Source organism: Podarcis pityusensis (genome assembly GCF_964106645.2).
Source record: "Podarcis pityusensis genome assembly, chromosome: 2".
Taxonomy (NCBI): domain Eukaryota; kingdom Metazoa; phylum Chordata; class Lepidosauria; order Squamata; family Lacertidae; genus Podarcis; species Podarcis pityusensis.
The window spans coordinates 76,392,600-76,406,003 of NC_138029.1; the positions used below are offsets into that span (position 1 = coordinate 76,392,600).

The 13,404-nt window shown below is 42.0% G+C and overlaps 1 protein-coding gene and 1 long non-coding RNA gene across 2 annotated transcripts; both read right to left on the reverse strand.

The window, feature by feature from the left end:
• Positions 1–932: 932 nt before the first annotated feature.
• Positions 933–10,258, reverse strand: TNNC1 (troponin C1, slow skeletal and cardiac type). Its single transcript, XM_080995400.1, has 6 exons — positions 10,120–10,258; positions 6,530–6,560; positions 5,575–5,721; positions 4,915–5,029; positions 3,681–3,817; positions 933–1,365 (listed from the first exon to the last, which is right to left on the reverse strand). Exons 1-6 carry the CDS (start codon positions 10,141–10,143, stop codon positions 1,334–1,336), a joined length of 486 nt encoding a protein of 161 aa, XP_080851526.1. The 5' UTR covers positions 10,144–10,258; the 3' UTR covers positions 933–1,333.
• Positions 10,259–11,239: 981 nt separating this feature from the next.
• LOC308471428 lies at positions 11,240–13,287 on the reverse strand. Its single transcript, XR_013982959.1, has 2 exons — positions 13,134–13,287; positions 11,240–12,074 (listed from the first exon to the last, which is right to left on the reverse strand). It is a non-coding gene; the product is annotated as an uncharacterized lncRNA (long non-coding RNA).
• Positions 13,288–13,404: the final 117 nt, after the last annotated feature.

The window sequence follows — 13,404 nt, forward strand, 5'->3', positions numbered from 1 at the left end:
CACTCTGACTGAACACTTCCATCCCAGCTGCTCGTTATTAGACCTATAACTTTGGTGCTTGAGATTGCTTCCCCCCGCCCCCATCTTCCTTCCTCATCCCTTATTCCTGTTGCTACATGCCTTTTAGATTGTAATCTTGAGAGCAGGAATTGTCTGGTGTGTGTGTTTTTTAATTGATCAGTAAGCTGCACTGGGGGGACGCGGGTGGTGCTGTGGGTTAAACCACAGAGCCTAGGACTTGCCGATCAGAAGGTTGGCAGTTCGAATACCTGCCACGCAATGGGGTGAGCTCCTGTTCCTCAGTCCCTGCTCCTGCCAACCTAGCAGTTCGAAAGCACGTCAAAGTACAAGTAGATAAATAGGTACCGCTCCGGTGGGAAGGTAAACGGCATTTCCATGTGCTGCTCTGGTTTGCCAGAAGCGGCTTAGTCATGCTGGCCACATGACCCGGAAGCTGTACACCAGCTCCCTCGGCCAATAAAGCGAGATGAGCGCCGCAACCCCAGAGTCGGCCACGACTAGACCTAATGGTCAGGGGTTCCTTTACCTTTTTAAGCTGCATTGGGAGCATTTTTTTTTTACAGGGTGATAGTGGCGATGATGATGATACACCTTTAAGCAGTGTACATACATCAATTATCAATAGATAAAATCAGCAAATATTAAAAACAAATACTGTATGCATATGACTAAATCTTGCGCTTGACAAGCATCTAAAGGAGTATAGTGAGGATGGCTACCTAATGTTTTTGGCTGAAGAGCTGGGTAAAAATTCTTGAAATAAAGAACAGACTTTGACAAAAATATGTTCAGAGAATACAGTACACAACATGTTTGATAAGGACACTCCAGTATAAACCCAAACCTGAAATGTTGATAAGCATCCCTAGCACCTTTTGGCAGTGAAAGTCTTCTGCAAAACCACCAACAAGTTTAGTTTTAAAATAATTTTATTAGCATTTCAAAAAGAAATTTTTATTTCTGTACACACTGTACTTTTACATTCCGCTTGACACTGGTGGAGGATGAGCTGTAGCTCCACTGTTAAATCAGAGTTTGTAGTGAATTATTAAATGTCTCAATAGTCATTTAAGCCTCATTTTTCATTGTCACCTGCACAACCCATTCATACATTAAAGGGCACATTATAATCATGGAAAGCAATAACAAGTAAACAGGACCACAACCTGACTCAATAAATATTCCATCTGAGGCACTTAAGATATGGGTCACACTTTCCTGATGTTCACCATCTTCAGTACATGACATCATGCAAGTAGTAAGGAAAACAGAACTGGAGGTGTCCGAGGCTGCTTTTCCAGAGATCTCATGCTTATTCAACGCCTTTCATAAACTCCAGGAATTCTGCCAAAGAAAGGAAATCCAAGATGTTTGTTTAATAAGATGATGGTTGGAGAAGCAGGGCATGTTTCTTGCCACTTCTTCCCCCCTCCCCAGCTTTTGTGTGCTGCTCCACAAGTGTGATTCTCTTTTCCCATAGACCTCCTGCCCCACATGATGAGCTGTACTCATGCAAGGACTGTATGCAGTGCCTTTTTCTGGGGGAGATGTAGGGGATACATACTCCTAAACATTTTGTGAATCTAAGTTTGGCCTCATTGAGGGGCAGTATTTCAATATGAGAAGGAAAATGAGAGTACCCCTAAACATTTTTTTAGAAAAAAAAGCACTGACTGTATGTATCAATTATTGCACATAAGGCATGCATTTTGCCATTTGAGTTTGTCTTACCCATTACTTTCCCTGAGGCAAAACCACCCTATTATCACTCCTCAAACATTTTTTCAAGCAAACAATGGCTATAGTCCAAGACAGAGTTAAGCACACTTAGGACTATTTATTTCAATGGCCCAAAGCAAGCTTAACTCTTCATTAGACTGTGACCATGGCTATGAGACATCTCAGTTTGCCTTGTTCTTTTTTGAAAGGATAATCAAAAAATGATTCTGTGTACGGAAAATGATACCAACAGCTTAAATATGAGCTATTAATAATTGACAATGCAGTGGCGGGGCTGTGAATGCAAGATAATGCATTCTGACCCAGAGACCGTTGCATACTGCAATACACCAGAGGCTTTTCCTCCTTTATTTAGGTAACAGGATTTATATACCACTTAATCATCAAAACCTCTAAGCAGTTTACATAAAACGTACATTAAAATTTCTGATCACATCAAAGTTTAAAAACAAATTAGGGTAATTTTTGTTCAAAATAAAATCCGTTATTAAAAAAATCCATTATAAAACACATGTCAAATTTATATGTTTGGGCACGCTTGCTTATAAAAAAGTTTTAAGCAGGTGCTGAAAACATTACAGTGAAAGTGCTTGCCTTACAGTGCCAAAACTAAGGGCTTTTAGCCAGGAATTCTGCCCAAGGTGAAGCCTCCAGAGGGCGCCATTGATGCCCTCAGCCTGTTAGCCAATCTATGATGAGCTGGGGCTGCCTGACCACCACCCACTCCACCCCATAGGTCCAAAGTGGTTTTGCTATTGCCTTTGTTGCCGCATCCCATCCTACCCTCTGAGTCAGAAGCCCCTTCCTTCTCTCCCCACTCACTTTGCCTGTTCCAGAGGGAAGAGCCCCCTCCACGCATGTGGGGTGCCCAGGACAGCTGCATTGGGCGGCAGCACCAGCCCCCCTCTCCCTCATGTGTCTCTACACTCCTTGGTGCCAGGTGGCTCCCTTGTCCCACCAGGGCTCCCCAGCTGGGACAGCTGTTTTTCTCCCCCACACACACACCCCAAATGTAACTGCTCTGATCTGTAAGTCTTTAAAGAGACATGAGAACCTTCTTTCCCACAATCCTGTGATAAGGTTGCAAATATGGGGGTTTGCTTTTTCACAATTCAGATCTCGGTCCCCTTGCTGTTTTTCGTGGGGTGGGGTTGGGGGAGAAGAGGGAAATTAAGACACAAAGAACTAAAACCAGACAGAGAAGTAAATGACCCTGTGCTTTGGGAAATGAAGTGAGATAATTCTTTATATTACTGGGAAATGACTTGCAGTGTTAATGTTTATGCATATTTACTCATAAGTAAGGACCACTGAGTTCAGAAGTAAGCCCTGGTGACTAGTGCAATGTCTAAGCATGCTCTACTCAGAAGTAAGAATCACCGAGTTCAAGAGGAAGCCGTAGTCCGTTCAAGTGAAGCCTCTGGAAGCTGCCCCTGCTATAATGGGCACAATGTCAAAGAAACCCTCAGGAGCTAGATATCAGAAAAGAGCAGAGGAGTGTGCATGTGTATGCAAATGCGCATAGGGCTGGTTGATGTGAGTCTTCTACCCAGGTGAAAGAAAACCTAGTTTTGCCGTGCTGCAGGGAATCGGCAGGGAATTCAAAAGTGCAGGTGTGGCTATACTGAAGGATTCCTTGCAAGTGTGGAATGAACACTATGTGGCACTCCCAGATCCACAGATCAAAGCAGTCAAGTGGGCATTTATGGGGTAAGGTGATGCTTCAAGTCAGCTGGTCCCAAGCTGGAAGGATTTAACTGAAAGGAGTACCTTTGGTCTTTAAGTAATGATGACTCTGAGTTTTTAAGATTAGGTCGTGTGTGTGTGTGTCCACTCTCTTTTTCTTTATAGCGGTTACCATCTAAGAGCACTGCAATTCTTGCTGTGATTTATATGCAAAGTTACACACAGTCATTTACCATCATAGTCAATCTTGCCATCGTTATTTTTGTCTCCATCTTTCATAAGTTCCTCAATGTCATCTTCAGTGATCGTTTCTCCTGTAGCTTGCAACATGAGTTTTAGTTCGTCTAGGTCTATGTATCCATCTGTATTTCTGTGAAGAGATGGGAGAGCTCAAAAAAGGAAGAATTCCATTCCTGTATATTTCTTCATTCTCACCAAGCATTGCATTGCAGCCGAGCGTTTATTTGAACACTGTATTCTATGCGATACACCACAAGATCAACCAAACAACCCAAAAGGCATTGTTTGGCATTAATATTTGTATTTCAATATGATCATGCGCAGTTTCTCAGAGATCTGAATTTTACAAAGAAAGGACTTGCAAACAGCTGAGTGATAATCTAGTGGAGCTGTTAAATGCACATGTGCAAATGCAACATTCATACCCATCTAAGTATTGGCCCTGAAGTTTTGGGTCTTTCTTAATGGTTGGCCAATGTGAAAGAGGGAAAAAATCCAAACATGTTGAATCATAGAATTGTAGAGTTGGAAGGGAACCAAGGGACATCTAGTCCAACCCCCTGCAATGCAGGGAACTCCACTAAAGCATCCATGACAGATGGCCATCCAACCTGTCAAGATAATGATGATGAAGAGAAAGTTCTGGAACCTTCTTGCCCCTGGGGGTCAGATTTTTATCTAGCCTTCCCCCGCAGGCCAACTTTGTCAGGTGGGTAGGACAATAATCACATGGTATCATTATGTCGTGACATTCTTCTAATGTTTCTACGCCTAATTTTGCCTAATATATCCACCTTTGCAATGCACTTTCCCCTAATACAATACATTTTTGTATGGTGTTTTTTTTTTTTTTTACTAAATTATGCATTTTATAAACACTCCACCCTAGTATATGCATTTTTCTGTGCATTACTTGGCTGGAGGACTACAATGAATCCCAACCTGGGAGAATGGCAGGATGTCAATATATTAAGTAATAAAAAGAATTGCAATATTCAGAGAAATGTGAATTTTGCATGCTGGTTGTGTCTCGGTTTGCATATTGCCTTGAAATGTGAGCTGAAATGATTTCTCCCCCATCCTCGTAGTGGCAGCTATCACAGTGAAGGAAGTCTATGAAAGCTAGTTATCCTTTTCTTGCATATTACTAGTCACCCGGGACTAGGTATGAGTGTTAGAAACGTTCTGTCTCCACTTGATCACTGTCTAGGTCCACAAGGTACTTACTTGTCAAACATTCTGAAGAGATCGGAAAGTTCTTCTTCTGATTTTCCTTTGCTGTCATCTTTCATACACCTGACCATCATAACTAAGAACTCATCAAAATCTACAGTGCCACTGCCTGTCAATGAAAAAGAAAACAACAAAGGTAACTTATCTCTCACCTTGAGCATTTCCACTTAAATATTCCGAACATGGTAATAAAAAAAGCCAGTTAATATTGTAAATGCTGTAGCAGTTGACAGAAGTTTGTTTTTCCTTCAAATTTAAATGGTGGTTGTTGTTTTTCCCCAAATTGTTGTTGCTCGTGTTGTTAGTTGTTCTTCTTGTTTCATCCATTCTTTGAATCCATAACCATTCAAGGAGGTGTGATGAATTATTTCAATATGATGATTTCCATCTAGAATTCCATGTAGAAACCCAGCCAGATGCATGGGCTATAAATAAAAATAATGTTGTTGCTATTAATTCATTAAATTTATATACGACCCTTCATCCGAAGATCTCCGGGCAGTTCACAAGATAAAAATGCAGAATATGCCAAAGGACATCTGGTTCAACTCCTCTTCATTCCTCCTCCACACAGCTCTCAAGAAAAAAAATGTTTTACTATTTTTAAACTTTCCTTTCCAGATCCTTATAACCACCCAGAAAAAAATAGCTCACCATCTTCGTCTACTTCATCAATCATCTCCTGCAGCTCCTCGGGGGTAGGATTCTGCCCCAGCATTCTCATCACCTTCCCCAGCTCCTTTGTGCTGATACACCCATCCTCTGCACCCAGGACAAATATATCAAAAGCAGCCTTGAATTCTGGAGGAAGAAATGAAGTCAGGGTTTGCCACATTGAATTCAACAAGGAGGCTTCAAAGCCTACAGCACTTTCCAGCTGTGACTGACAGAAAATAGCTGGCAGCTTTCTACTCCTGCCTTCAAAATTATGCCAGATTGATTGTCTCTCATCCCTTCCCTTTCATGAATGGGACCAGCTAAGCTCAAAACGTTAAAAGGCTTAAAAGAGTCTCAAGGACATTCAGCCTCCCAGCATTTCACAGATGTACTCTGTTAGTTTATATTTTAATTCAAAAATATGCCAAATGCAATCTGTGGAGGGCCCATAGCTCAGTAATAGACCACATGGTCCATGCACATACAGACCGGGGTCAATCTCTTGGGTAGCAAGAAGTCCTTACTGTGGGAAGCCCCTGATAGACAGAGTCAACAGTACTGGAATATTTGGAACCAGTACCTTGTCTTGGTACCAGGCAACTTCATGTCATATCATGGCCCAGTTGATCTAACATCATCAGGCAGCTTCATAGGTCTATATGACCCCTTTTAAAAACATCTCTGGAATTTCTTTATATCCTGCATCTGCCAATAAAGGGTTGGGAAGCATAAGCAGGAAATCGCCTCTTAAGATTAGAGTGAAGTGGTAGCAGGCTGAACTTCACAAATGGTCATCTTCCACCAGCTCTGGATCCAAGCTCTTTATTATACATATTGATTACTTGTCAGCGCTGGTGGCTAATTGGTTAGTCAACCACCCCAATTACAAGTTGACAATGCGGCAAACAGCCTTCTTGTGAAATAAATGGGAAGATAAATGGCACAAGCTTACCATTTTTCTGTTCTTCTGTCAACTGCTCAACCTGTTATTAAAATAAAGACTCAGTTCAATCATACAGTATAACTATTTGTATATATATCATCCTTGTACTTCAGTCAAATATAGTCTTCCAGTAGCAAGACATTACAGGCTAACAAAACAGATATATTAATTTCTTAAAGTAAAATGTTTCAGTATCCTCCACCTTCACCTGCTCTGACATGAATTAAAGTCTCTCTCTCTCTCTCTCTCTCTCTCTGTCTGTCTGTCTCTCCCCAAAATTAGTGTTGACTTGATTGTGAATTCTCCTCTTGATGCATCCCTTCTCATTAACATTGTATTTAATAGGCAACATAACATCTTCACCTATCTCAAATATGCACATCTAATTTGCCTGGTTGTTTCCTCGTGGGATTTAGCCAGCATCTCCTTTAATGATACTAAATGCTAATTTGTACCATTTAGTTGCTATGTGCTCAAGTTAATACATAATACAGTGGTACCTCGGGTTAAGTACTTAATTCGTTCCGGAGGTCCGTACTTAACCTGAAACTGTTCTTAACCTGAGGTACCACTTTAGCTAATGGGGCCTCCTGCTGCCGCCACGCCGCCGGAGCACAATTTCTGTTCTCATCCTGAAGCAAAGTTCTTACCCTGAGGTACTATTTCTGGGTTAGCGGAGTCTGTAACCTGAAGCGTATGTAACCTGAAGCGTATGTAACCTGAGGTACCACTGTAGGAGCGTCCCCTCAAAATATCCATGCTTATGATCTGGGCCTTGTACTTCTGATTTATCCTCTCTGTTGCCTTTGGTGAGCAGGCCTAAGTGCTTATGGTTTGCAGAATAGACTTCCAGGTTCTTCTGAAAGCTGGTGGTGGGGTGACAGAGTGTTGGCTCTAAATTCAGGTTCAGTCCCAGGGACACGCGCCCCCCCTCCAGCTCATTATTCTTCCGACTGGGCCATTGGACTCCAGTCTTGGACTCCAACTCTGCTGTACTCCTCCTACATACAAACAGATACCACCTCCTTCATGTCAGCATCTCCAAGATACACATACACCTTCTGCCCTGTCCCCCTTACACACCTTTGTGTAAAGATGGCTGTTGAGAAACAATCCCTTATTCCTGACCAGTCCTGTTTGCGTCTGGAGAATCTTTTCAGAGTAAACTGACACACATGGATCAACCTGTAAAATCTTTTCCAATTACCTATGAGGTCAGAACCACCCCATAGAAATACTGGTCTCCCATCCATCAGCCTTGCTTGTATTGCGTTGGAAGGCTGCAGAAAACGAATGACAAGATGGGGGAGGGGGATAATCTATGGAAACAGATAACAATAGCAGCAAGATGCCAGTTCAAAATTTCATAGTGAAACCTGAACCCGCTTATATAAGCCTCTGTGATGGAAGTAGAGCAGCTGTGAGATGCTCTTTCATTGTGATGACCAAAAAGAAAAAGAAAAAAACCCCCGACAACCCAAGATAGTTGGAGACAGCAAACAAACGCCTCCTGTCACTTTTGTGTGCTCCACATAACTTGACTATTTTGGCACGCTGGCTATTTTTATGCCCTAGTGACTGAGATGCTGTTAAGAAAGATAACCCTTCTGATTGTTCACAGAAGCTGACTGACATTGGTATTTATCACTGGAGGCTTTTATCTCAACCCATGGCCCTGAAAATGTTCTTTGTATACACTGGCATCTGGAAAGCATTCCAAACTTAGCTCTGCAGAAGAGATGTGAGCGGGCAACGTGATAAATCCGCTGGATTCCTTTGAACAAGTGGTTGCAAAATTACATGTGTTACAGGAGCAGTTGCATGCATGTAAAGATGATTGTACTTTGCAGTAAATGACGGACTAATGTAACATTCTTTCGTTTCCAGCTCGGCACCCCAGTTGCTGCCTTTTTATGTTAACTTGTTAGAGGATTGGACAAGAGAGAGACCTGGGGTCAAATACAGCCTCAGCCATTCGGCCTCTGGCAAGTCACATCTCTCAACCAAACCTCCCTTATAGGTTTGTTGTGAGCATAAAATGGGGAAAGAAATCAGCATTGAGCTCATTGGGCAAAGAGTAGGATACAAATGTCATAAGATAAACATGTACAAGGCTTAAGCTAAGGCAACACATAAAGGATCATCTTGTTGACCAGGAGCCCCAAATGGACAAGGATGAAGAACTCTCTTAAGTGGCTGTAATTCTATTCCTACAACATGGGAAAACCAGTGACTTCCTCTATAATTGTTGTAAAAGGCAAATAAGTTAAAGGCTATGACAAGGGGTGTAGAACCACTGTACTAAATGTAAAGTAAATTTTGCTATAAGTAAATTTCCCTCAATGCTTTGATGAGCCTAGTCTCAACAGTGTTGCTCAGAAAGCAGACAGTGCTGTCTGGGGCTGACTACCAACTTGCAGACTGCAGACCCTTTTATTAGTAAGAAAATGCAAAACATGCAGAACCCAGATAGCCCAGTGTTGTCCCATATTGGAAAAAGAATCTTCTGTATTTTAGACAGAAATGTGTCCACAGCCCAGATACATTCTTTTGCCTCAGTGGATTATTTATTTACAGCACATAGCAGCTGTTTAAACCTACTTGTAGGAGCTTAGCCACCACCAGGATATGCTCAGGCAGGAATCATCCTTTCTTCCATCTGTCTTATTAGGGTTTCTTATTAACAATCTTAACCACAGCAGAACATAAGCCCAGTTAGACTACAAATATAACCAGAACTGTTCTTCCCCCGATTAAAATGGAATTAGTGAGAGTATTTCTGTTATTGTCATTAGTTTCTCTCCTTACCCCTTTGACTTACTTTCCAAGCTAAAAATAATAACTAATCTAACTCTCCTGAAATTTAGGCAATTCTGATCTGCTGTCCTCTTCTTCATTGAACAGAGTGAGCATTTTCCTTCAAAATTCGTCTTGCAGAGCAGTGGTCAAAACCATAGGCGCAAAAAATTATAACCACATTACTTCTCAGGCCCCCTTGTAGTTCACAATTACGAGCAGAAGGGGAAATTATAGATGAATTCCGAATTAAACAAACCAACAAAAACCCTTCAGCTTGTGAACTTCTGGAAAAAAACTATATTTGCATATATAAATAATAAATTGTTTCACTGCTATCTGCATTTTCTGTAAAACATATTGGCTATAATAGTACAAAGATAAAGCAGTTTTGAAATTATGCTCAACAACAGCCTTATGCAGTTAGGCATCCCTAATCCATTAAACAAAAACCTAAAATATATACTCTATTTAGAGCTGGGCTACAATGAAAACAGACTTTCACATAAAACACAGTAAGTATCATTAAATTAAGCAACAATGCATTTGTCCAAGTTTTTTGGGGGTTTTTTAGGGAACTTAAGCTGTATGGCAAATCTCTTTATCATATCAACAAGTTGAAGGATTTCCATTATTACATTTAACATTAATGATAAAAATGAATCTAACATCATCACTAGCATTAACCAGAACATTAATATTTGCACCTTGTTAAGACATGTGGAGCATAATCCTGTGTTTGCTTATGCAGAAGCAAGTCCCAGCCTCAGCTTTGTATCATCATGTATGAAAATATTACTTACTGCTGCCTTGTAAATATCATCCATGGTTTGTTACTGTTGGCCCGGTGCTGGATGGAGATGACAAACTGTACAGAGACAAAATTAAGGTCTCTGCCAGCTCTCTGTCCCTTGAAGCTCTGCTTATATAGTAGGCTGTCAGCCCTAAATGTGTCAGCCAGGGACTGCTGATCGCTACACAGCCCGGCATATAAAGCCATCCTATCCATTCTAAGCAAGACTCTTCACCTTGTCTCAATGGGAAGCATGCAAAGTTTGTTACAGCTGACATTTCTAAAACATGATCCTAATTCCACTGATGCTTACTTTGTTTGTTTTATACTTCAGAACTAAAGTGCAACCTGATCTTTGCTACACTTATGCTTCTTTCAGGGATCAGATGGCACACGTACGGAATGATGGTTCCACATTTTGGGGGTGCTTTAGTTTTCCGCGCTCAAATTCATCCATATGACTTACTGACAGCAAAACCAGTGCTTTGTATACTATGCACAGCTGATTTTCTACCAACAGAACATGAGTATCCTATTGAAAGACCTGTCCTTTCCAAAGGAAGCCTTTTCCAGATTCCACACGTGTTATCACAATGTCAGGGGCAAGAACATGAGCCTATGGTGGTCTAGCTGTACACTCTGTGACAATTGAGAAACAATTCAAATATAAACCTTTCACATGCAGGTTTATGGCACAGTCCTTCACTCCACCCAATGGAACCACTTCTGTTTCCTTTTTAAGTAGTGAAGGAGAGTCTTCCATCTGAATAACTGTACCACACAATAGTCCAAATGTTTGAACTGACTCTTACCAAATTCTCTGCAAGCATCTGTGGGGTAATCTGGTTAAATTTTTAACTCATGTCGACCCTTGGCAAAACAATTTGTTCCATCATTCACTTAGCTTGTTTAGGGACATGCATTGGTATTGAGGTTATACATATGCTAGAGTGAACAATCTCTCTCTCTCCACTGATTCAGAGCTCCCCCCTCTGTCCAACTGTGTTTGCACACAGGTAGGTAGAGCTGGCAAGAAACTAATTCATCTGTAAATGGAAACTTATGTGAAGAATTTGCAAGTTGGCTTTACTTTGAATGAGTAGAGGTACGTAAGAATGGCACTACAATAGTCAGGATCACTTAACATGGATTTATTTCCTATATTTATTTGTTCAGTCATATTGTGTTTTACCCCCACATCAGCCAACAATGCTCATGAAGCAGCTAACATAAGATCAATAAGACTAATACAGTGGTACCTTGGGTTACAAACACTTTGGGTTACAGACTCCGCTAACCCGGAAGTAGTACCTCGGGTTAAGAACTTTGCCCCAGGATGAGAACAGAAATCGTGCGGCGGCAGCAGGAGGCCCCATTAGCTAAAGTGGTACCTCAGGTTAAGAACAGTTTCAGGTTAAGAACGGACTTCCAGAACAAATTAAGTTCGTAACCAGAGGTACCACTGTATATAATTATAACAAATGTTAAATATCCTCCTGGTCAAAGGGAGAGGTTTTTCTCCATTCTTCCAATGCTAAGAGTTGGCATTCTAAATTCTTCATCCTCTGCACTTGTATTCTCAGGTAATGGATGGCTCTGGGGCACCCTATCATTAAGCAGTGTGATGTGGCCAGGAGGTGGCCAGGAAAATAGCTGTGAGGTGGTGGAGAACCGAGCTGCCCTGTGCCCTCTAAATTAGCTTGCTGCCTTCAGGCACAGTGGAGAATCCTGCTCCAGCCCTGGTGTTTGCTTGCCAGTCTGGTGGGTTTCTGAACATGGAATGTGGGTAGGGAAGGGACCATTTTGTCCTTCGCCACTTATAGCAAACTGTCTTAGGCTGGTACTGGCTGGCTCTACTTGATGAATGAGCCAAAAAGGTGAACAGGCTCTGGTTCACACTGCTGCAAAGCTTGTTCTTGTAGCTCAGTGCATTCAGAAGTAAAATAATAAAGCATTTTTCAGGAGCTATAAGCAAAACAACAGACACTATTAATACAGTAATTCTTAAAGAGGTTACATAAATTATTAGAGATCTAAATCCTACCATAAAGGTTAACGTAGACAAGTCCAAAAATAATCCTTAAAACGCATGCCCCAGACAGTTGTCATAAATTACATTTAAAAAAATTTAAAGTCATGTTCAGAAAAGAAAGACAAAACTTGCTTGGGACTCATACAGTAGCTAGGGAAAAAAATTGAGTGCAGAACTTAAAAGCTCTTATTCTGTTTTTGGTAATGTCTCCCTGGAGCCACAGGAGTTTAAAAAAAATAGGCATTTTGAAGAGCAAGACAGACTGTGGTTAAGAGGCAGAGAAAAATAGTTGGTTAATGAGCCAGCTGAGAGCTAGTGAGGACAGAAAGATTGCCACATCCTTTGGGCCTTGCTGGATAGTTGCTCCGGTGAGGGAGAAGGAAGGGCAAGTTTTCTATTAGCGTTTCAGCTGATTATTTATTAGCTTAACATTCCATGAGGATTCTTCCATCTAAATCTCTTTTGTTTACCTTTGAATTTTGTAAGTGATAGCAAAGGATAACAGGATGACAAAGATTTACGTCCATGGGTGTACTCATGAGGTGAAGCAATTTGTTGCATAAACAGTATTTGCCTGGACATATCTACGTTGCATAATGGAGGTTCTTTCCGTGCCTCTCCAGGTAAAAATGGAGCCTCCTTCACAGGTGCAGGCTACCATTATAACAGCAAAAGCCAGATTGTAGGGGTGATTTGCAACATAACGAGGCAGTCTGTGTTGTCTGGGTTAACTTGTAGTAATAGATGCGGGTGGCTCAGTAGCACAGGCCAAGGACTCACTAGTCGAGAGTGGGGGATTCTGTGGCTGGCGGAGCAACCGGCTTCTTATGTCAGCACCGTATCCGAACTGCAACACCTTCTTTCCAAAAGAAACTCAGGGGTGAAGCTGCAAGTCAACAGACTAGTTCCAAAGCAGATGGGAACAAGCAACAGATGGGGCACCGTTGCTAGAAAAATGCAGGGAATACTCGGGCCACACTGCACTCCGTTACCTCTCCTCTGAGGAGCTGCCTCTTTTTTTTTTTTAGGGGTCGAAAGTAACCCGGAAGCTCCGTCCTCCAGCTGAAGGAGCTGCGGCTCTACTTCTTTCGAAAGTCCATGTTTCTTCCTTCCCCCCCCCTCCCGCGCTTTAGCCCCGCCCCCTACGCCCGGGGCTTCCTCGACCCTTCCGCAGGCTGCGAATGACAGTTGTCGCGCGGCGGCGTCTCTCGAGGCCTCCTCCTCCTCGCCCCGCCCCCGCCGGAGCCAGCCGAGTTAGGGAGG

What these genes read in the sequence shown, in the direction of transcription:
- TNNC1 (XM_080995400.1), bottom strand. Translation starts at nt 10,143, where the DNA reads ATGGATGATATTTACAAGGCAGCA. An exon ending in GACAGAAGAACAGAAAAATG is followed by an intron (nt 5,722 to 6,529) that starts GTAAGCTTGTGC and finishes TTCTTCCTCCAG; the next exon opens with AATTCAAGGCTGCTTTTGAT. An exon ending in TGGCAAGATTGACTATGATG is followed by an intron (nt 1,366 to 3,680) that starts GTAAATGACTGT and finishes TTTCTTTGGCAG; the next exon opens with AATTCCTGGAGTTTATGAAA.